This window comes from Trichomycterus rosablanca, chromosome 12 (assembly GCF_030014385.1).
Source record: "Trichomycterus rosablanca isolate fTriRos1 chromosome 12, fTriRos1.hap1, whole genome shotgun sequence".
Taxonomy (NCBI): domain Eukaryota; kingdom Metazoa; phylum Chordata; class Actinopteri; order Siluriformes; family Trichomycteridae; genus Trichomycterus; species Trichomycterus rosablanca.
This window is the reverse complement of record NC_085999.1, coordinates 10687094-10709963: the sequence shown is the minus strand read 5'-3', so window position 1 is coordinate 10709963 and position 22870 is coordinate 10687094. Positions and strand designations below refer to the sequence as shown.

The window sequence follows — 22870 nt, the reverse complement described above, 5'->3', positions numbered from 1 at the left end:
GTTAGGAGTGTGTAGGTATTTGATGTATAGAAGTGTGAAGGTTTGTAATGGATAAAACATGTTGGTATGTGATCATCATAGGAGAGGGTTTATATGTGATAAATGCATTGGTGTGTTTAATAATTTTATAAGCTGTATAATATGTGATAGCAGTGTATAGGTGTATAATGGTTTGGAACATGGTGGGTAATGTTTATGGGCAATCTGGTATCTAATGGCCTGTAATAGAATAATCAGAAATAACAAATAAGTTGTGACACGAGTATATTAAACACTGTCACATTTCTTCTATTCTATTATAATATAACACTCCATTTGCTCACGAGTCCAGAGTTTCTGTTGTCAATATTGTGTCTATAATGAGCCACACATTTTTAATGGGAGACAAGTCTAGACTGGAGACGGGCCAGTCTACAGTGCTGTTGTAACGTGCAACATGTGTTCTAGCATGATGTTGTTCAAACATGCAGGGACATCTCTGGAAACAAAACTGGAATGCAATGAGCAACAAAAATTAATCAAATATTTAGGTAATGGGTTCATGGTCCATCCCACCATGAGTGCTGCTTGCATGCAGTTGGTGGTTTATTGGACCATGGTGCGATAGACAAACAGCAACACAGGGAGGTGACAATCCCAATTACATTGGCAGCAGTCAACAAAGAGTGCCAGCTGGGTAGTGAGCGCATCACAAACACATCGGTTTGATCCGTCAGGGGTGCAGGGTTTGTGGATGCCCATCCGCGTACAGAGCTCATTCACCAACTTGGCCCCTGGTTGCAGTGCAGCTCCAAGGGTATGCCAAACATGCTCTCCATTAAACAGTCCATAACTGTTGTCAAGTCTTGGTTCCATACTGTGTACCACTTGGTAAAGTAATCCATGGCAAAACGGGAATCAGGTCCAAGATGGCTGTCTAGACAAGCTGTTTATATTAGCATGCTTCAAGTCCGCTGAAAGGACTGGAGTGCTACCAGTCATGTTGCAAGCTGGCCCTACTGCAATTTAAACCTCAATAGCCAGCGGAGCAGCGAGTGGACAGTGGGGAGAGTGAATTCTTGACCATATAAGCAGGGCCTAAAGTGCTTGGTCGACCACTGCTAGCACCTCCTGGTGTGTTAAACAGTAGTTACGTTCCTGCCGGCATAGCACTCTGCTGTAGTGTGCTATCACTTTCCTTCTCCCTCGTCCGCCTGACTGATCACTGCCCCGATGCCTTGGTCACTGGCATCTGTGTCCAACATTTAAAGTTCTATAAATTATAGAACCTTTTCTATAAATTCAGTGGGGCCGGCACTGGTTTCTCTTTGAGTTTGCTGAACACACACTGATATTTGGTGGTCCACACAAACTGCTTGCCTTTTTCTATCCACATGTGGAGCAGTCTGGTGATGTGTCTGATAAAGCACCGGTAGTAAAGGGCAAGCCCCAGAAAGGTCCAGACCTGGCAGGTGGTGGTGGTGTTTGGCCAGTTCTGGACAGCTTTTATATTATCTAAGTCAGTACCTATCTTTTTCGGGCTAAGCAGATGACCCAAAAACTCTACCTCCTGCTGCACAAGGACACACATTTTTGGGGGGTTCAGAGAAAGGTTAGCACGCTCAGCTCTTTGAAGCATGGCTTTAAGTTACTAAAGGGCTGGGAAAGTCTCACTGACTTTATAACAACTGGAAGGAATCGTGTTGGATTGTTTGCACTCCTGTTCTGTTTTGCACCATGGTCCAGGAGGAACATTGTTTCTCTTAAATATGTACTTGCAAATAGCCGAGATGATAATAAAGCCTCTTCAGTCTGGCTAGAAAAATGTTTTCTGTTTTTTAGAGGCTGGGTAATTTCTCTAATTTCTTCCTCTTGCTGAGAACCAGTAATTAGAGAAAAGCAAAGTACGTATCTTACATAATACATCTTTGAGCAAAGCATGAAATGAAATGAAATGCTGCAGACATGCTAAATGTAATTAGGATATGTAAATGGGTTTTGAGTTACTGCACTTCATTGAAAATATGAAAATTAAATTAAATATGCAAATCAAGTCAATCAAATAAAAACAGTCTTGATAGTAAATAAAGACTATTCTACTGGAACAAATTAAATATTATTATTGTTTAGAAAACTGCAGTCCTAAAAAGAGGCAGTTAATTGAGGCTTTATAGTAATACCTAATTATCCAATTTATCAGGTAAGCCTAGTGTGTGTGCTTTGTATGTATGCAGTGTATTGTTGTTCAGTTTTACTACTGAAGCATAACTATGTGTATGTGTATCAGGTGCATTTGCTTTGCCAGGGTGTTAAATCCCTTTATGTCAGTGCTGAATTGTGAATAATCTGCCAACAATGATACTAATACTTTAGTGGTTCTTACTCTCTGGATTAACACAAGCTTTGCCTTCCAAAATATGAGCTACAGGTTTATACAAGATGTACCAACAAGGTAGATGTGTGTCCAATGCAATGGTCAGTACATTGACCAAGTAGAACTTTTTAAAACCCCTAGACAGGTAATGCATGGCTTCATGTAGGCTTTAAACCTACTCCTATCCCACTTGGACAAATTTTGTGGTTACTCATGCCTTTGGAGTTATTAGTACCTTCTACATCACCACATGCTAAGATGCACCTACCTGATTTGCTGAGAATGGAATACTCACTCATTCACTCACTTTCCTAACCGCTTATCCAATTAGGGTCGTTGGGTGCTGGAGCCTATTCCAACTTTTCAATGGGCGCAAGGCACACAGTAACACCCTGGACGGGGCGCCAGTCCATTGCAGGGCAGACACACATACACACACACATATATACACAGCCATTCACCTATAGGGCAATTCAGACTGCATGTTTTTGGACTGTGGGAGGAAATCTGAGCTCCTGGAGGAAATCCTCGCAGACACGGGGAGAACATGCAAACAGAAAGGACCCGGGGCACCCCGCCTAGGGATCGAACCCAGGACCTTCTTGCTGTAAGGCGACAGTGCTAATCACTGAGCCACTGTGCGGCCCAGAATGGAAAACCATTCATTTAATACCTGCTTAGCAGTGGTGCTATAAATATTTTACACCCCTGTTTTGTGGTCATATTTTGCTGGAACTATGCAGCACTACATTTGGGCACTGTAACTCACGCCAAAACTTTATGAACATAAATTCAGAAGAACTGTGTTCTTTTCTAATTTACATTTCCTAGGCAAATAGTGTTTTCAACAACATGTCTTACTGAATTACAGATTCCCCAGTATTTTATCACTCATATACATGGTATGAAAATAGCACCTTAAAGCCATATTATAACAGTCAAAAGTCATGCAAACAAAGAATACTTGTGCTGTAGCATGGTGTTTGAAAAAGGATTTGTGGCCATGTAATCATAACCATGTTAGTTTTTCTAGGTTTCGCATCTTAGCTTTCAGGAATAGCACTGTTTCAGTGTTTAACAGTATAAGATATCAGTGTTAACTGGTGGTGGATAGAAATGAGAAAGAATATTTCATGTAAGATTTAAAAGCAGTTTTACTCTGTCCCTGTTAATGTTGGGTAAGGCAGGGCATGTACCAAAATGACTTATCTTTTTCTTTCAAACCAATTCCCAGAGCCAATTACTACCTGCCATGAATCTCTTTTCCAATCTGTTCCCATCTTCTTTTACTTCTCTATAATTTTCCTGTCTATTACTTCTCCATCATTTTCCTGTCTATTACTTTCATATCACTTTTATATCCTTCTTTATCTATATCCTCTTTGTTACTATGTTTGTTTTTCTTCTTTTTTTTAACTCCTTTAGTCCCACCAGAATCTTGCAGATCCTTTTGTAACTGTTGCAGATAAAATTGCTTGCTTGCTTGGTTTTGTATTGGCATTTCTCAAAAGTTGCAGTCTCACCCTGTCCTATGGATATTGCAAGTTGTTTCTGGCTGGCAAGTGGGCGGTGCTGCATTCTTCGTGGAAGGGATAGAATTCCTGTTTTTCTTCTCAATAATTCTGTGTCGCCAGCCAATCTCAATGCTTATATAGGTTTATGTCGATGGATGAGGGCAATCTGATGTTATTCTTTACCCTCTCATATTGGTGGCTGTCGTGTAATGAAACTTAACGGGTGGATGGGCACTGACAATCTCTAAACCGAAGAGAAACTAAGGAAAAAACCCAAGTAATTAAATAAAAATAAAAAATCCAACTGGATTTACAACTTTAGTACAAAAATAGTTTAATGATTGGTCAAATGGCAGTTATAAATATTGCAATGTGTGGTTGAAATGTTAATTCATGAAGGAAGGGTTAATTTCTGGTTTATTACCATCTCTTTCAGTCTGTGTCCATCTCTGTGTGTTTATTCTTTGTTTCTCAATTGGTTTGTTTATTTAATTTGGTACTTTTTATTAGAAGAGTTTATAAGCTAAATAAATCGGTTTAATAAATTATCAAAACATTTTAGTGAAAAATATGCAGCACAATCATCAGTCGTCAGTGACTTCTATGACATCAGAATTACTGACGTGCATACTCTGTGCAGCTGTGTATCTACAATCTATTGATGTTTCAAGTCCTAGGTCAATAAAACATCCTAATGGAGGAGAAAAAACTGTTCTTTGAGATTTGACCTTCAATTAATTGTAATTTCTGTCGTTGGATGCATTTCCAAGAATATTGCCATTGTGACATGACGTTAGTGGTGGTCAGTCTATTTTGTTTTGGTAGAGCATGTTTTAATATGGAGAGAAAAGAAACACAGTGCATCCTACCTATTATTACATCGCTAAAGCAAAATATTTTATTTCCTACTGTAACATTAGTATTCCAGAGAAAACTCAACACAAAATGCACATTTGCATTTAAATAGGGGTATAATGTACTTCTGTTTTATCAAACATCGTACCAAAGCATCTCAACATCTGAATCACAAATAAAAACTGTTGCAGATCTTATTGCTTCCATGACCTTGGTAAGTATAGACATAATTGTGATATTTGAGGACAAGCATTATTTTTTTGATTTCTAATTGTGCAGTTTACAGTTTTTTTCTCCCACATCAGGCTTTTTGCTCTCTGAAAGCTCTGCTCAATGACATCAACCAAGTCCTCCTAAAAGCAGTCAGGCATTTAGGGAACTGAACATTTCTTATTAATGGAATTCAGCACCAGCCTTATTAGCACTGGGCAGTTAACTAAATGCCTGCTTTAAACGATTACCATCTTAATTGACTGGCAGATGGGGCATCTAAAGTGATTGCAGTTTTTTTTCTCAAACAGTCAAACAGTGGCTCACTATCACAAACTAAAAATAGTTAACTTCTTTGTTAAAACTCCATGAAATACAGCTCTTAAAACAAAACCATGTTCTCTCGTCTCAAAACTGATTCCTTCCACCAAAACACGACACACAGCTATTATATGCTCCCTTTTACAGAGCATAAAATAAACACTGATAAAATCAATTCAACACACCATTAAAAGTTTTGGCTTCTTGAGGCCAAGGAACACAATATACCTGTTCCATCGTCAGCTATTGTTGACTCAAGACACGGTCGATTGTGAACAGGCTGACCTGTACTGTGTTTGTGAAATGAACATTTCCTTCCAGGACTCTGTCTTTGATTTCTCTAGGTTAAGGCTTTATTTTCCAAAAACATGTTAACTGTGGTGATCTCCTGCTTGCCTGTGAATTTCAGACAAGAATTTCTTAATTGTTAAATAGTAAATAAGAACAATAATTTAAAGCATATCATAGTTAAAACCAACTGACTCAGTTAACCCCTGGTGTATTGAAACTGCTAGGTAAATTAAATTTTTGTAATTGTGTTATTGTCTAGCATATTTAATAATCTATACAGAAAAAAAACTTGCTGTCATATGTTAATAATACTTGTATCTGCACATATTTTGTCCTTGTTTTATTTATAATTGGCATCTGTTTTCTAAAGCATTTTAACTCATTTTAAGTGCCAATTATTATGTATCTGTTCACCATTAAACTGAGAAACTATCACCTGAATGCAACATGAAAAGAGCATTGCCTGCAGGTTATGTATTCAGCAAGACCGAATTAATTTGTTTAGACTGTGAAGCACTTGCTTTTTGAGCCGGGGTATTGCTGGTAAACCACCTCAAACAGTGCCAAAAAGATCAGAGAGGCTTTTTCCATTCTGAGCAAAAATCCATCACTATGACAGGTGTAAAAGTGAGTGTTATAGGCTATTGAGTGATCGTTTTTGTTAGACATCTCAACCTTTACCCTCATGCCATTTAGCTGTATTCCTTTAAAAGCAGCACCCACCTCCATGCATTGTATGTGTTAGCAAGCGAGTACAAATGTAGGATGAAACTATTTCATTCTGTATATAAGGTCCACAATGCCATGTAATTAGGTACACACACATTCATGTATATATACGGTACATATTGTACATAACATCCTATAAGGCTCAAGGTATGTGAACACCTCTGACTTATTATTAAGTAAGGTGTTTTGGCCATAACTGTAGCTTTTTATAACATTCTATGCCAACTCACTAAAGCACAAGTGCAAGTTCACTATCAGTCTTAAGCTATATCATTACATCACAATGATGTATTGTATTTTAATGAAATGCTTGAGAATTTACATAATAACTGTGAATTAATCTTAATAATAAAGGCAAACAGAACAGAAGCTAGTAGTTATCCAGTATTACTAAAGTATCAGATACTGAATTCACATAGTGTTCCAAATAATATCCAAATTAGGGTTCCAAACTAATGTAAATGATTTTTTTTTCTCCAATTTCCCCCCAATTTTCTCCCCTAATCTAGTCGTATCCGATTACCCTGTTGCGTTACGCTTCACCTCTACCGATAAAATTTTCCACTGCTGACTGAGGAGCCTCGCAACTGACACACGCCTCCTCCGACATGTGAGCAGTACAGACTGCATCTTTTCAGCTGCATGAGGCGAGTTCATATGCGGATCAGCCTTGTGCACAGAGAGCCACACCCTCTGACACATGTGCAGTACCGACTCATCTTTTCACCTGCACGAGGCGAGTTCACATGCAGATTAGCCTTGTGCATGGAGACCCACACCCTGATCAGTATTATTCCTTAACTCTGCACAGTTATGAGGAAACCGGACCGGCTTTTCCCACCCTGTGAACAACAGCCAATCGTTGTTCATGTAGGCATAATAGTCAGTATAACAAGGTTAGCTGAGTCTTACCTTTATATTAAATTATTATGTTGAATATCCTAATTACTTTTGTTAAAAAAATTTTTATATATTCAATTACATATTTACATATTCAGTTCAATAACATTAAAACATGCAGTTATTTTTTTACAGTGATGCATAATAGATAAATGATTTAAACACACAGCGGTTCAGTCTAACATCAACTCTGCTACCACTGACTTCACTTAAATTTGAAATATTTAATTTCAATATCTGATAAATAAAACCGTCAGCCAGCCACCAGTAGAAAATAATGACATATTTAGTACCAGAGACTGAATTTGCATTGTTAAATTGTCTGTAATGAATTTAATAGTGTGAAGATATTGCAGATATAACTCTTTTATTTATCATATATACATATACAGATGTACAGTACAACGAAATTCTTTCTTTGCATATCCCAGCTTATTTTGGAAGCTGGGGTCAGAGCGCAGAGTCAGCCATTGTATGGCACCCCTGGAGCTGAGAGGGTTAAGGACCTTGCTCAAGGGTCCAACAGTGGCTGCATGGCAGACCTGGGATTCAAACTCTCAACCTTTCAATTGATAGCCCAAAGCTCTACCCACTAGGCTACCACTGTCCCTTTCTATTGCAACTCATTTTATGTAGGAAACAGTAAGCCACAGTTAACAGGTTAAATTCATAAAATGTTTTTGCACAGTTAATTTTAGTACAGAATTAGTAAAGTGGCTAATCTTCCTAAGCTGGTTTTAGTCAGAGGTAATAAGCTTTGGAGTCTGTAGAAACCTCATAATCTTTATAATGTTTCAAATGCCAGACATGATTGACTCATTATTGTGTCACTTATTAAGTGACATTGCTCTGATGATACATGTCTCACCTGTCTGAACCAGTTTATGCTGATAGTACATTTCCCTTTTAGGGACAAGAGATCATCCATTCAAGGGTATGTGAATAGCATGAATTTGCATGGGCATAGATTCTATCCTGAATGGATTGCTAAGAAATGCTGTATCAACCATAAATAAATATACACATATCTGTAGATGAAAGAACAGGACAGCCTTAAGTAAGGCATTTTAGAATGGCATTTATCACTCTAGGATTGAATGTAGATGTGATGGGTTCAACCTACCCCAAGAGCTGATGGTGCAGTTCTACACAGCCATCATAGAGTCCATCGTCACCACATCCATCACAGTGTGGGGCAGCGCTGTCACAAAACATGACACCAAGAGACTGCAGCGCATCATCAAGTCTGCAGAGAGGACCATCGGTGTAAAGCTGCCCACACTGCTGGACCTGCATGCCTCCAGAACCAGGAAGCATGCAGAGAAAATCATCACTGACCCGTCTCACCCTGGCCATCACCTGTTTCGGTGCCTTCCATCAGGCCGACGCTTCAGCCACATGAAGACCCGAACGACCAGGCTACAGAGAAGCTTTTATCCAAACTCCATTACGCTCATGAACAATTGAACACTACTGTACTGTTAATACTCGGGACACTTGCACATCAAAAACTACCTATTTCATTTATGTAATGGCATACACAGGATTTTCACCTTTACTTCCACTTCATATTTATATATTTTTATATTTTCTATAGTTTTTATATTGCACAAAACTGCACCTTTTTAAAATTACAATGTAAATTGCACATGCTAAATGTTTACAATGTTTTCTATGTTTACAGGTATGAATGTGTGTGTTAGAGAGAGTGAGCTGTGTGAATAAGATTGTCTTTACTGTATTTTTTCGTGCACTGCAAGCATCTGTGTAACCAAAAACAAATTCCTTGTATGTGTGAGCATACTTGGCCAATAAAGCCCGATTCTGATTCTGATTCTGATTCTGATTACCGGGTTCTGACCCACCTGTTTACTGGCACGATTTTCATTTAATCCCTCTCAGCTCCACAAGCTGTTTTTGTCCACAGGTAGAATTTGCTTTTCATGCCAACCTTAGTTAAACCTGAAACCTTGTATATAAAAAGCTAAAAACAGCAGCTGTTTGGGTGATGCTTAAACCCCTATGCCTAATGTAAACTAAACCAAAGGTCATTTTGCCCACTGCAAAACCCAAATAAACACTTTATGTAAAGTCACAAGGAAATTATAAATACAGTACTTATGAAATTGTGCTTTGCCTTTCATGCAGCTTGTTGTAAACAACAAAACCACATACAATTAATTTGACTCTTATGCATGTGTTAAATACATGTATTAATCAAAAGTACAGTTGTATGCAAAATTCTGGTCACCACTGGCCAAATTACATAGCATTATAGATGTTTTAAAACAAGTAAACACAACCTCTGCAGCAAATTATTAAAAAAGATCAGAGAATGTCAATGCAATTACTTAATAATCTTCATAATCCCAAAAACAAAATAAGAACTGTGAATTTTGGACACGCTTGCAGTTGTACAACCTAAAAACCTAATTCACTTGCCTGGCTTGTTAGGAAATGTCAGGAAAAATAAATAGTACCTTCATAATTGTCTGACTTCCCTAGTCATATGGTGGATATACTAAAATTACTCAACTGTAGAGATTGTACTTTTTATAGAAATTTATTTAATTAAAATCAAATCCACAATATAATAAAATGTGCAAAGATTCAAGAGGTCTGATAACTTTCTGAATCCACTGCACTTTCCAGTAATAGATATAGTGTTCCTGCTTTAATATAGCACCTTCATAGGGTGAAGTAAACACTATGGGTTCTGGTGGCAGTGACTGATTACACATGACCTTCTTCTTTTAAATTGAGTCCCTGAAGGAAAAAGTGGCCAAATCCCAAATGCCAGGACAGGAATAATTTACTCCTTATAGAGGGTACAGATATATGATAAATTTCTTCAAGTAAAAAGTCACACCTTTAAAGAAGAAGCATTTACACATACAATGCATGAATACTGGATCAAGAGCAACTATGACACTATGATCCGATTATTTTAAAGAATCGCCTCACAGGAAGAAGGTCCTGGGTTCAATCCCCAGGTGGGGCGGTCCGGGTCCTTTCTGTGTGGAGTTTGCATGTTCTCCCCGTGTCTGTGAGGGTTTACTCCGGTTGCTCCGATTTCCTCCCACAGTCCAAAGACATGCAAGTGAGGTGAACTGGAAATACAAAATTGCCCATGACTGTGTTCGATATAACCTTGTGAGCTGATGAGTCTTGTGTAATGAGTAACTACCATTTCTGTCATGAATGTAACCGAAGGGTGTAAAACATGACGTTAAAATCCTAATAAACAACACAAACAACAACATTACATTTTATGTAGAATTTAAAAATGTCTATAGGACCCATTTATCCAAATATCAATAAACTGTACTAAATAATGTATCAAGTTACATTACCAGTGGTGTCATTAATCCTTTAATACGCAGAGCACAACTTGGCATGCAGCCTTTGATTTTTCACACATTGGGCAAACACAGCTCACAGCGGTCAAAGGTGACTGTGATTTCAGTAGCTTTAAGTAATTTACTGTTAATTCTACATTAATGAGCTTTCTTTCATTGCCTTCTAATACATTAACATTACATATGATTGATCGCAGATGGTGACTTCTTTTTATGCATAAAAAGAGAGCGAGTTGGATTACACACATTAAAAAAGTACATGAAACTGTAATGTTCAGCCAAAGTCAGGTTTTGATTTGCATTTATATTCTCAGCAATTTAATTAACAGCTAGTAGTCCAGCTATGTCACCGCTAATTACCTGACTAATAAAAACTTAAAAATAAAAAGATAAACAATAACCATCAGTAATCATTGTGCAGTGTTGACTGGCTGGCTATCCAACTGGTATTAAAGTAGTGACAAGTGTGACCTCTAATATGCTGTCACACTAGTCCTGATTGATTTGTGATTGGATTTTGGAGTCAATATAACCCTCTAGGTAAAGAGATGAAAAAGGTAGATGTCTACTTTATCATTGATCTTCAGAATTTCCAATACATTTTAATTACATTTAAATCTGTTTACTGGGGGGACCAGCAAAGGTTTTTGACCTTAAATAATCAATAATAATAATAAAAAAATAATAATAAAATAATTATTATAATTATAAATATAATTATTATTTATATAAATATAAATAATTATTACTGGCCATGCCATTATGAACACTGTCAGTTAAAGGCATACTGTCTTTTTTTTAATACATATTATAAATTTAATTCATTTGACCATACTGATTCATATTACTTATCTTAATTGCTCAGGGAGCCAGAATATGTACACATCAGATCAGCTCTGCTCTAAATGCCAGCTTTATGAAGCATGTAAGAAGAACATTTTCTGTTAAAAGGCTCATGGAGGAACTTTCTTATTTTTTAATTATTTATTTTCTTTGGAAACATTTAGTAACAATGTGTGACATGTTTATCTATCTATGTCAGTTAGCTTCCACTTGCAACCACTGTTCTTTTTTGCTAATTCCTTTCGGTGTGGAGTTTGCATGTTCTCCCCGTGTCTGCGTGGGTTTCCTCTGGGAGCTCCAGTTTCCTCACACAGTCCAAAACATGCAGTCAGGTTAATTGGAGACACCTAATTGGAGACACCTAATTGGATTAGCGGTTAAGAAAGTGAGTGAGTGAGTGTCTGTCCATACCTGATGACCTGTCCGGGGTGTTTTCTGTCTTTCGTCCAATAAATCAGACCCACCACAAACCTGACCAGAACAAAGTGGTGGTAAAACAGACAGTGAATGTTTGTCCATATTGGCTAAATATGCTGTTTGTCCATACCTGATGACCTGTCCAGGATGTTTCCTGTTTTTCGTCTAATAAATCGGACCCACCGCGAACCTGACCAGAACACAGTGGTGGTAAAACAGACAGTGAATGAGTGAATGTTTGTCCATATTTGTTGATGCTGCCATTACCGCCTTACCTGCAACTATGGTTTCTAGACTAATTCACATTATTTGCCCTACTGGAATTTTGTTAGTTGTATTTAGTTTCTTGGACATATGTATTTATTTTTTTTTACTGATAAATGCAGTTAATTAAATTCAACATACATCACCTGTGCAGCAGTGTTAGGAATAACAAACATGTTGTTTCCATTATTTTGTCCACCAAGTGTCCTTTGTTAAGTCAGTACCTTTATTAAATCTGCATTTGAAAAACTGTGCACATTTAATTGAACACGATCAGGCTTTAATGTTTACAAATGTTCTGTGTTTTCTCTTTTACTCTATCCACCAGGCATGGATTCAAACGGCACAGATGGGGCCGGCTCTACAGAAGGGCTTGGTAAAATTTCTGCAGGCATGATCCTTCTCTCCGTGATTTTGTCTGTATTTGCTGTATTAACCACAGTCTTAAACTCCTTAGTCATTACTGCTATCATCATCACACGTAAACTTCACCACCCTGCCAACTACTTAATCTGCTCTCTGGCAGTAACAGACCTGCTGGTGGCTATCCTGGTCATGCCCTTCAGCATCATCTACATTGTGAAGGAGACATGGGTCATGGGTCAGGTGATGTGCACCATCTGGCTGAGTGTGGACGTCACCTGTTGCACGTGTTCCATCTTGCACTTGGCGGCCATTGCTGTGGATCGCTATCGTGCCATCACGGATGCTGTGGAATACTCCAGGAAGAGGACATCTTGGAGGGCTGCCGTGATGATCGTTATCGTGTGGATCCTGTCCGTTCTTATCTCGCTACCTCCAGTGCTTTGGAGATACCACAATGGGAAACCAGATAACGAAACAGAGTGCCTGATTAAGCATGATCACATTGCCTTTACCATTTACTCCACATTCGGGGCCTTCTACATACCCCTTCTAGTCATCCTCATCCTTTACTACAGGATATACCGGGCAGCTCAAATTCTTTACCACAAAAGAGGGACCAGCCATCTGAAAAAGATTGAGACAAACGGACACAAGATCCCCAGAGAACAGCCTAGTCCTGAAACTCTCAGTCCACCTGAAAAGTCACTATCTGAACCTTCTACCGAATGTGAAAGGGGGCGAATTACTACAACAAGCCCAAACGTTCGGTCTCGAGGGAGGTCGATTAAAAGACACCGGATTTCAGGCACACGTGAGAGGAAAGCAGCCATGACCCTGGGCCTTATTATAGGGGCATTTGTTATCTGTTGGCTGCCCTTCTTTATTCATGAAGTGATTGCTAACACCTGCTCGAACTTTACTCCATCCAATGAAATAGCCACGTTTCTGACCTGGCTCGGATACCTCAACTCACTCATAAATCCACTTATCTACACAATATTTAATGAGGACTTTAAAAAAGCATTTAAAAAAGTTATCAAATGTCAAAATTATCATTGATACACAATATGAATATATAATTCAAAGAGAGAATAAACAGAACACATTATGTTAATGGATGAAAATGACAGAGCCCATGAAAGGACAGTTACAGAACACTTTTTTTTCTAATGTTGATGAATATTTCAGATAAACAACCAAGCAAAATAGTAGTTTCCCTCCAACAGTATAATACACTACATGACCAAAAGTATTTGGACACCTGACAGCGAGCTTGTTAAATTTCAGATAAACAACCAAGCAAAATAGTAGTTTCCCTCCAACAGTATAATACACTACATGACCAAAAGTATTTGGACACCTGACAGCGAGCTTGTTAAACATCCCATTTCAGAAACAAATGGTATTAAAATAAAGTGACCTCTGTGTGGTATTTTCAGCTACAAAAAAAAAATAAAAAATTTCAGTCTGTGGGAATTTGTGCCCATTCAGTCATAAGGTGATTTGTGTGGTGGGGCACTGATGTCAATCAAGAAAGCCACAAATTATATTCCAGTTTATTCCAAAGCTGTTTATTGGGACTGAGGTCAGAGCTCTGTGCAGACCACAGCTGTTTCTTTTAACTGAGCTTTTCTTCATGTCTTTATAGAGCATATCTTGTGTACAGATGCACATTTCCATAATGAAAATTACTTTCCTAAACTGTTGCTGTGAAGTCTGAAGCATATAATATTCTTTATATAATTCATTTTTACTCCTGTTAATATTGCTGTGGCTGAAACACTAATAAATCAATAATCAGAAGGTGTTCCAATACGTTTTTCCATGTAGTGAATGTACCAGCAAAATCCCTTGGGATAACATGTCAGTAGAATTTTTAATAACCCAAACACACCTAGTCCACACAACATGATTTACGATTAATCATATTGTGGTCATAGGGGATTTAACACTGTGGTCAATAGCAGTCAAGTTAAAAGAGGAGTAAACAAACAGTCTACAATAAAGGTTCTCAGACTGTTTTACAAATATCACTGGTGGTATGAAAAGCACCTGCACCAGATACCTTGCACTAATATAATAAAGAATTAAAGTACAGTAATACCTTGTAACTCAACGTCCCCTAAACTCAAAATCTTTGAAACTCAGCACCCTTCGTCGAGAAATTTGTACCCTAAAACTCAACGATTTCCTTAAACTCAACGTGTTCAGCTTCTTTAAAAAAAAAAATTCTAATTAACAATAACCAGCCACTTTGTTCAGCGCTCGGCTTGTGCGGTGCAGTAAAATGTCATCAAAGTGTGAATATGACCATAGAACGCGTTAACAGGTTTTCCATACATCCTTATGGGAAAAAAATAACTTAAAACTCAACGCCTTTTAAACTCAACGCCACTCCCAGAACCAATTGACGCTGAGTTTCAAGGTACCACTGTAAATGAATTAAGTATATCTAATTCACATAACTTCTTTTTACTTTAACCGTTAAGAAAGGCTGTCATGTTTATTAGTTATGTTTTTTGTTTCCCAATCTTTAGCCCCTCATTATTAATTTTCCAATACTAGAAAAATCAAGCATTATGTAGATAACAAAAATTACAGTGCAGCTACTATGGGTCAGATCATTTACAGTAAGGAGGTTTATACATTGCCCCAACACAATGTAATGTTTTCTAAGTTTGGAATTAATTTATGCTCATGAAGAACTGATGAATGGAGAAAGAACTAAGACCATGATGTATGTATACACATAGACCTACTGTGTGTGTATTACTGGGAGAGGAATAGTAGTATTTGAATGTTTTGGGTCAATTTTAAATGTTGTTTGATCTGAAAGGTTTCTGAATCCTTGGTCTACAACATATCAAATGTATTGTTTACTTCCTCAAGAAACTTTTGTCTGCATTTGGAAAATATCATGCAGTAGCACAGGGAGAGAAATGTGGGTGCTGCCACTGACAAGCTGTGTCTCAAATCACATACTGCTCACTACAGAACATGTTAACAGAAAAGTAACAATTATTAGTGTAATTATTTACTCTATATAACAAATATAACAGTATAATTTATATTTAAGAAAGACAAGTAACATTTTGTTATGCCATTATTCTACCTGCTGCTGAATGCATCAGGTTTTGTTACTCATCTTTACAATTCATCAGTGACTACAATATAGGGCTTTAATTAATGTAGTGTGCACTAGACATAATGTGTCATGTGTTTACACTAGCAAGCAACAACAAGGCAGCCGACCTTCATTTTCATTGTACTTTTGTAATTAAATGGTGATTCTTCACTTTTCCATCCTCTGCTCTCCTTTATTTAGTGACATTCTACAATTATTGATAAACATTTAAAATTGTCTTTATAAAATGAAAACTAAAAATAACACCATGTACTACCTATACAGTAGACTATATTCATTTTTATCAACACCATTCCTGAATAGATTCTGCACATTAAAAAGTGACAGGAGTAGCACAGTACACACCCACAAGCATCAAGTCACCCACATTCACAAACATCAAGTCAGCTACATCTGCTAGCTTGTGTAAATAAAGGATTGACCTAATCAAGGTACTTTTGAGGGCAAACGCACAGCAAACTCATTATGGTAAAGATGACATAAAGATGCATGTTCCATATATATATATATATATATACAGTGTATCACGAAAGTGAGTACACCCCTCACATTTCTGCAAATATTTCATTATATCTTTTCATGGGACAACACTATAGACATGAAACTTGGATATAACTTAGAGTAGTCAGTGTACAGCTTGTATAGCAGTGTAGATTTACTGTCTTCTGAAAATAACTCAACACACAGCCATTAATGTCTAAATAGCTGGCAACATAAGTGAGTACACCCCACAGTGAACATGTCCAAATTGTGCCCAAATGTGTCGTTGTCCCTCCGTGGTGTCATGTGTCAAGGTCCCAGGTGTAAATGGGGAGCAGGGCTGTTAAATTTGGTGTTTTGGGTACAATTCTCTCATACTGGCCACTGGATATTCAACATGGCACCTCATGGCAAAGAACTCTCTGAGGATGTGAGAAATAGAATTGTTGCTCTCCACAAAGATGGCCTGGGCTATAAGAAGATTGCTAACACCCTGAAACTGAGCTACAGCATGGTGGCCAAGGTCATACAGCGGTTTTCCAGGACAGGTTCCACTCGGAACAGGCTTCGCCAGGGTCGACCAAAGAAGTTGAGTCCACGTGTTCGGCGTCATATCCAGAGGTTGGCTTTAAAAAATAGACACATGAGTGCTGCCAGCATTGCTGCAGAGGTTGAAGACGTGGGAGGTCAGCCTGTCAGTGCTCAGACCATACGCCGCACACTGCATCAACTCGGTCTGCATGGTCGTCATTTCAGAAGGAAGCTGACGCACAAGAAAGCCAGCAAACAGTTTGCTGAAGACAAGCAGTCCAAGAACATGGATTACTGGAATGCCCTGTGGTCTGACGAGACCAAGATAAACTTGTTTGGCTCAGATGGTGTCCAGCATGTGTGGCGGCGCCCTGGTGAGAAGTACCAAGACAACTGTATCTTGCCTACAGTCAAGCATGGTGGTGGTAGCATCATGGTCTTGGGCTGCATGAGTGTTGCTGGCACTGGGGAGCTGCGGTTCATTGAGGGAAACATGAATTCCAACATGTACTGTGACATTCTGAAACAGAGCATGATCCCCTCCCTTCGAAAACTGGGCCTCATGGCAGTTTTCCAACAGGATAACGACCCCAAACACAACCTCCAAGATGACAACTGCCTTGCTGAGGAAGCTGAAGGTAAAGGTGATGGACTAAACCCAATTGAGCACCTGTGGCGCATCCTCAAGTGGAAGGTGGAGGAGTTTAAGGTGTCTAACATCCACCAGCTCCGTGATGTCATCACGGAGGAGTGGAAGAGGATTCCAGTAGCAACCTGTGCAGCTCTGGTGAATTCCATGCCCAGGAGGGTTAAGGCAGTGATAATAATGGTGGTCACACAAAATATTGACACTTTAGGCACAATTTGGACATGTTCACTGTGGGGTGTACTCACTTATGTTGCCAGCTATTTAGACATTAATGGCTGTGTGTTGAGTTATTTTCAGAAGACAGTAAATCTACACTGCTATACAAGTTGTACACTGACTACTCTTAGTTATATCCAAGTTTCATGTCTATAGTGTTGTCCCATGAAAAGATATAATGAAATATTTGCAGAAATGTGAGGGGTGTACTCACTTTCGTGATACACTGTATGTACATACTGTATATATACAGTGTATCACAAAAGTGAGTACACCCCTCACATTTCTGCAAATATTTTATTATATCTTTTCATGGGACAACACTATAGAAATAAAACTTGGATATAAGTTAGAGTAGTCAGTGTACAACTTGTATAGCAGTGTAGATTTACTGTCTTCTGAAAATAACTCAACACACAGCCATTAATGTCTAAATAGCTGGCAACATAAGTGAGTACACCCCACAGTGAACATGTCCAAATTGTGCCCAAAGTGTCAATATTTGTGTGACCACCATTATTATCCAGCACTACCTTAACCCTCCTGGGCATGGAATTCACCAGAGCTGCACAGGTTGCTACTGGAATCCTCTTCCACTCCTCCATGATGACATCACAGAGCTGGTGGATGTTAGACACCTTGAACTCCTCCACCTTCCACTTGAGGATGCGCCACAGGTGCTCAATTGGGTTTAGTCCATCACCTTTACCTTCAGCTTCCTCAGCAAGGCAGTTGTCATCTTGGAGGTTGTGTTTGGGGTCGTTATCCTGTTGGAAAACTGCCATGAGGCCCAGTTTTCGAAGGGAGGGGATCATGCTCTGTTTCAGAATTTCACAGTACATGTTGGAATTCATGTTTCCCTCAATGAACTGCAGCTCCCCAGTGCCAGCAACACTCATGCAGCCCAAGACCATGATGCTACCACCACCATGCTTGACTGTAGGCAAGATACAGTTGTCTTGGTACTTCTCACCAGGGCGCCGCCACACATGCTGGACACCATCTGAGCCAAACAAGTTTATCTTGGTCTCGTCAGACCACAGGGCATTCCAGTAATCCATGTTCTTGGACTGCTTGTTTTCAGCAAACTGTTTGCTGGCTTTCTTGTGCGTCAGCTTCCTTCTGGGATGACGACCATGCAGACCGAGTTGATGCAGTGTGCGGCGTATGGTCTGAGCACTGACAGGCTGACCTCCCACGTCTTCAACCTCTGCAGCAATGCTGGCAGCACTCATGTGTCTATTTTTTAAAGCCAACCTCTGGATATGACGCCGAACACGTGGACTCAACTTCTTTGGTCGACCCTGGCGAAGCCTGTTCCGAGTGGAACCTGTCCTGGAAAACCGCTGTATGACCTTGGCCACCATGCTGTAGCTCAGTTTCAGGGTGTTAGCAATCTTCTTATAGCCCAGGCCATCTTTGTGGAGAGCAACAATTCTATTTCTCACATCCTCAGAGAGTTCTTTGCCATGAGGTGCCATGTTGAATATCCAGTGGCCAGTATGAGAGAATTGTACCCAAAACACCAAATTTAACAGCCCTGCTCCTCATTTACACCTGGGACCTTGACACATGACACCAGGGAGGGACAACGACACATTTGGGCACAATTTGGACATGTTCACTGTGGGGTGTACTCACTTATGTTGCCAGCTATTTAGACATTAATGGCTGTGTGTTGAGTTATTTTCAGAAGACAGTAAATCTACACTGCTATACAAGCTGTACACTGACTACTCTAAGTTATATCCAAGTTTCATGTCTATAGTGTTGTCCCATGAAAAGATATAATGAAATATTTGCAGAAATGTGAGGGGTGTACTCACTTTTGTGATACACTGTATATAGGTTTATAATTACTCATAAATGTAATTACTTGCATTTTATTTCTTTTTATATGAAATTGTATTGCTATGAACATGCTAGTTCATTAAAACAAGTTGAAAATCCAGGTGTCCTTCAACTTTTGAGCATTAAATTAGACTAACAGCACAGCTCACAATGACTTTGTAGGGTTTTGTAAAAGTGGTATATAAAAAACAGGAATAAATAGTGAGTATGTAAAATGAAATGTAAATAGTGTGTATTTTCTGTCTTTTTAAAAAAGTTTATATTAATACTTATTGTCATTAAGGAATGTCTAGAAAATAAACATGTCATGTACATGGTCCGTTTGTTGTTTTACACACTGCTGTATTTTTAGTTCATTAATAATCTTTTCTTAATATAGAAAAAACATTAATGGTTTATGCTTAATAAGATCATATGCAAACATTTTGTATTTACATTGCATGAACTTTACCTCATTAAGGTGTTGGTGTAACTTCAGAGCACAGGTATGGGTGTGGCTTTGGAACACAGGGTTGGGTGTAAGTAGTGAGTAGCCTCATTATCACCTGCAGATGCTCGCCTGGCACTTTATAAGGGCTGCTCTTCTGATTAAGCATCTTGCCCTGTTGAATCAAATGCCAGTAAAATTATAATGTTAAAAAAACATCAGTGCCCTGCCATACAAATCCTCTTTTGACTAAATGGGCACAAATTCCAAGTTCCAAGACACACTTCAAAGTCTTGTGACAAACCTTCTCAGAAGAGTGCCTGTAATTTTAATACCATTTTAATCCCATTTGTTTTTGAAATGGGAGGTCCAACAAACTCCTGTTCAGGTGTCCTAAATTTTGGGCAATATATTGTGTTTTTGTATATATTAAAACAAATCATTTGTAAATGAGAAAAAAATGATTAAAATTGTAAGTATTATAAACTGCACTGGAATTTAAGCCTGTAACAGATTGCAATGGATGCTAAAATTTTAACTGTATTTTCTAATCTAGGCATAAGTTACAAATATTAAACATGTAATATAATATTGTATTCTGTACATTAAGAGAGAAACACTATCCATATGGTTGCCAGGAGTCAGAATCTACCTGACAACACTTAATAATATGAACAAGACAAAAAATAGACTTCTCTAACCTTTCAAAGTGTAGTGTGGACCACATCAATTTAGTATTGATGTAATGGCATACATGTCCACTTGCTGATTACTTTACTCATGCTAAAAGTCTTAATTGACCATAATGTTTGTGAACTACACAAACTATTTCTTTGTTTTTATACCATTTGTTATTTACATCGGATTTGTAATTTAAAAAAACAATAAATAATTTTTGGAACTCATTATATGCTGCAAAAATTATTTCAAAAGATGATAAATGTAAACACTTGGGTGTCACAGTGGTAAAACATGCTAGCACACCAGGGCTAACCAATGAACTAAATGATTCTGTAGTTTAAAGACTTTCCTCTTTTATCCTCTACCTCTGCCACATGTTCTGGGGAAAGCTAAGGTACAGAATTCCATAAATAACCAGGGCATTGTAGACATTGATAAAGAAGGCCAGGTTTGTTTGTGACTCTCAACTCACAATTATACTCAAAACATGCACTTTGAGCCATGGCCTTAAAGTTTACTGACTGCAACAAGAGTATTTGTGTATTTGTGGTGCAGAGGAATAGATCTGTATTACACATTTGTAACCCCCCCCAAGAAAATGTAAACGTTTTCTGTGTTGTTAGATTTTGCCTTGAATCAGGTCTTTCAGCAAAAGCTAAGAAAAAAAATTAAGCTGTCACAAAAGCTAAGAAAGAAAATCATTTCAGTGCACCAAAAGGGCAAGGGGACACCATTGGTAGTATTGTCTGGAAGTTCCAAACTTGTGGCATAGCAATCCTGCCCGGCTGTGGGAGAAACCCCAACATCTTGCCCAGATCTAATCAGAACAACAAAGAAAAATCCACATTAATACAGAAGAGTTACAGGATGACCTGGAGGCTTGGACAATAAGTAATCACTTAACAATCAAGGACTTCATGTCCAGACTCCACAACGCATGGTAAAAACCACAGGAAGGGTCAATTAGAATATACCATAAGGAATTTGGATAGCCTGCAGAGTTCTGGGAGACTAATCAAAACTGGAACTGTTTATAAATTAGTGGTTTCTTTGATGCTAGAAAGGCAAGGCTTTAGACCAGAAGAATACTACTCCCACAATCAAGCATGGTTGAGGGTCTTTGATGATGTGGGAATGTTTTTCTGCTGGAGGAACTGGGAATCTTGACTGTGTGATTGTGATTAGCATCATGGATTCAGATACATACCAAAGAAGTTTGAGGCGAAATGTTTTGCCTCTTGTGGTGAAACTGAATCTTGCTAATATAATTGAATTTTCCAGTAGGCCAAATCGTGGTTAAGGAATCCAACCAAGAATGTCCTGGAGAGGCCTTCTCGGTCTCCACAAAATCTTTTGTTATTTAAAGGAAACAGTTGCACATTGAAAGCCTAAAAACCTCAATGAGCTGAACGCTTTTACACAACAATTTCACAAGAGAGGCAAAAGAAAAAAAAAGATAATCAACCAACTACTGAGGCTGGGGGATGAATAACAGTGCACATGAACATTTGCCAAGTGATGTTTTTCATTGAAACTCAAAATTATGTCAACTTGTGTTAACAGAACTGCTTATATGTATCAATAAATATGTTTTGCACTTATTACTAAGACTTCTTGTTGTATATATTTAATATACCAGGGTTCTTCAAAAAAGTTCTGCACTTTTTAAACTCTTTATTAATAATTTCATGAATTAAATCACTTCCAATGCATTTTTCCCAGCTTCATACCAAATTTTTAATGCCATTAGCAAACATGTTTTTTTTTTGTTGAGCGCGTAGCCACTAATGCAGCGCTGCTTTCACATCATCATCACATGAAAATCTTCTTCCTCTTAAAGCTCTTTTGAGCATCCAAAAAGGTGGAAATCAGATGGAGCTAAATCCAGACTATAAGCTATACCACTGCCTAAAAAATCCTAACAGTGCACCTAGTTTAACAAAACAACAGTATAGAATTCACCTCCTAACTCTGTGTCTTTACTAAATGCATCTCTGTGGGGGAAAATGCATAATAATTTACATCAGGGGAAAGTAACAGTAAACCTCTGACATGGTGCATGCATTCTAATCAACACATGCTGGTACAGAGGAGCAAACTCCATTAAACTAAGTTTGCAACAGAAGGTGGTATCTCAGTGAAAGGTGTGAAGGAGTTTTTCATTGAGCAGATTAATTAAAAATACAAAAAGTTTCACAAAAGCATCTACAGCTAGCATTAAATCTGTCTTCAGTTAAAAAGGTAAAATATGTAAGTTCTGAGAAATTCCATTGGCTGCACAATACAACTAAAAACCTTTTAAACATAACTAGCGGGAAAATAACTGCTATCAAGAGACAACAAAGTTTTTTGTGTCTACATTTGTCTATATTTGTGTGTCTACAGTGTCTACAAACCAGTAGTCAAAATAATTAAGATATCTACAGTATTAATGCAGTTTTAGTGTAAAGTTCTGCACAGATGATGTA

The 22870-nt window shown here is 38.2% G+C and overlaps 1 protein-coding gene and 1 long non-coding RNA gene across 2 annotated transcripts; one reads left to right on the top strand and one right to left on the bottom strand.

Moving 5' to 3' along the window:
• Positions 1 to 11534: 11534 nt before the first annotated feature.
• On the bottom strand, positions 11535 to 12171 carry LOC134324187 (uncharacterized). Its single transcript, XR_010014155.1, has 3 exons — positions 11923 to 12171; positions 11787 to 11846; positions 11535 to 11722 (listed from the first exon to the last, which is right to left on the bottom strand). It is a non-coding gene; the product is annotated as an uncharacterized LOC134324187 (long non-coding RNA).
• Positions 12172 to 12386: 215 nt separating this feature from the next.
• Positions 12387 to 13481, top strand: htr1fa (5-hydroxytryptamine (serotonin) receptor 1Fa). The gene has a single exon (XM_063006676.1). The coding sequence runs from the start codon at positions 12387 to 12389 to the stop codon at positions 13479 to 13481; it is 1095 nt and encodes a 364-aa protein (XP_062862746.1).
• Positions 13482 to 22870: the final 9389 nt, after the last annotated feature.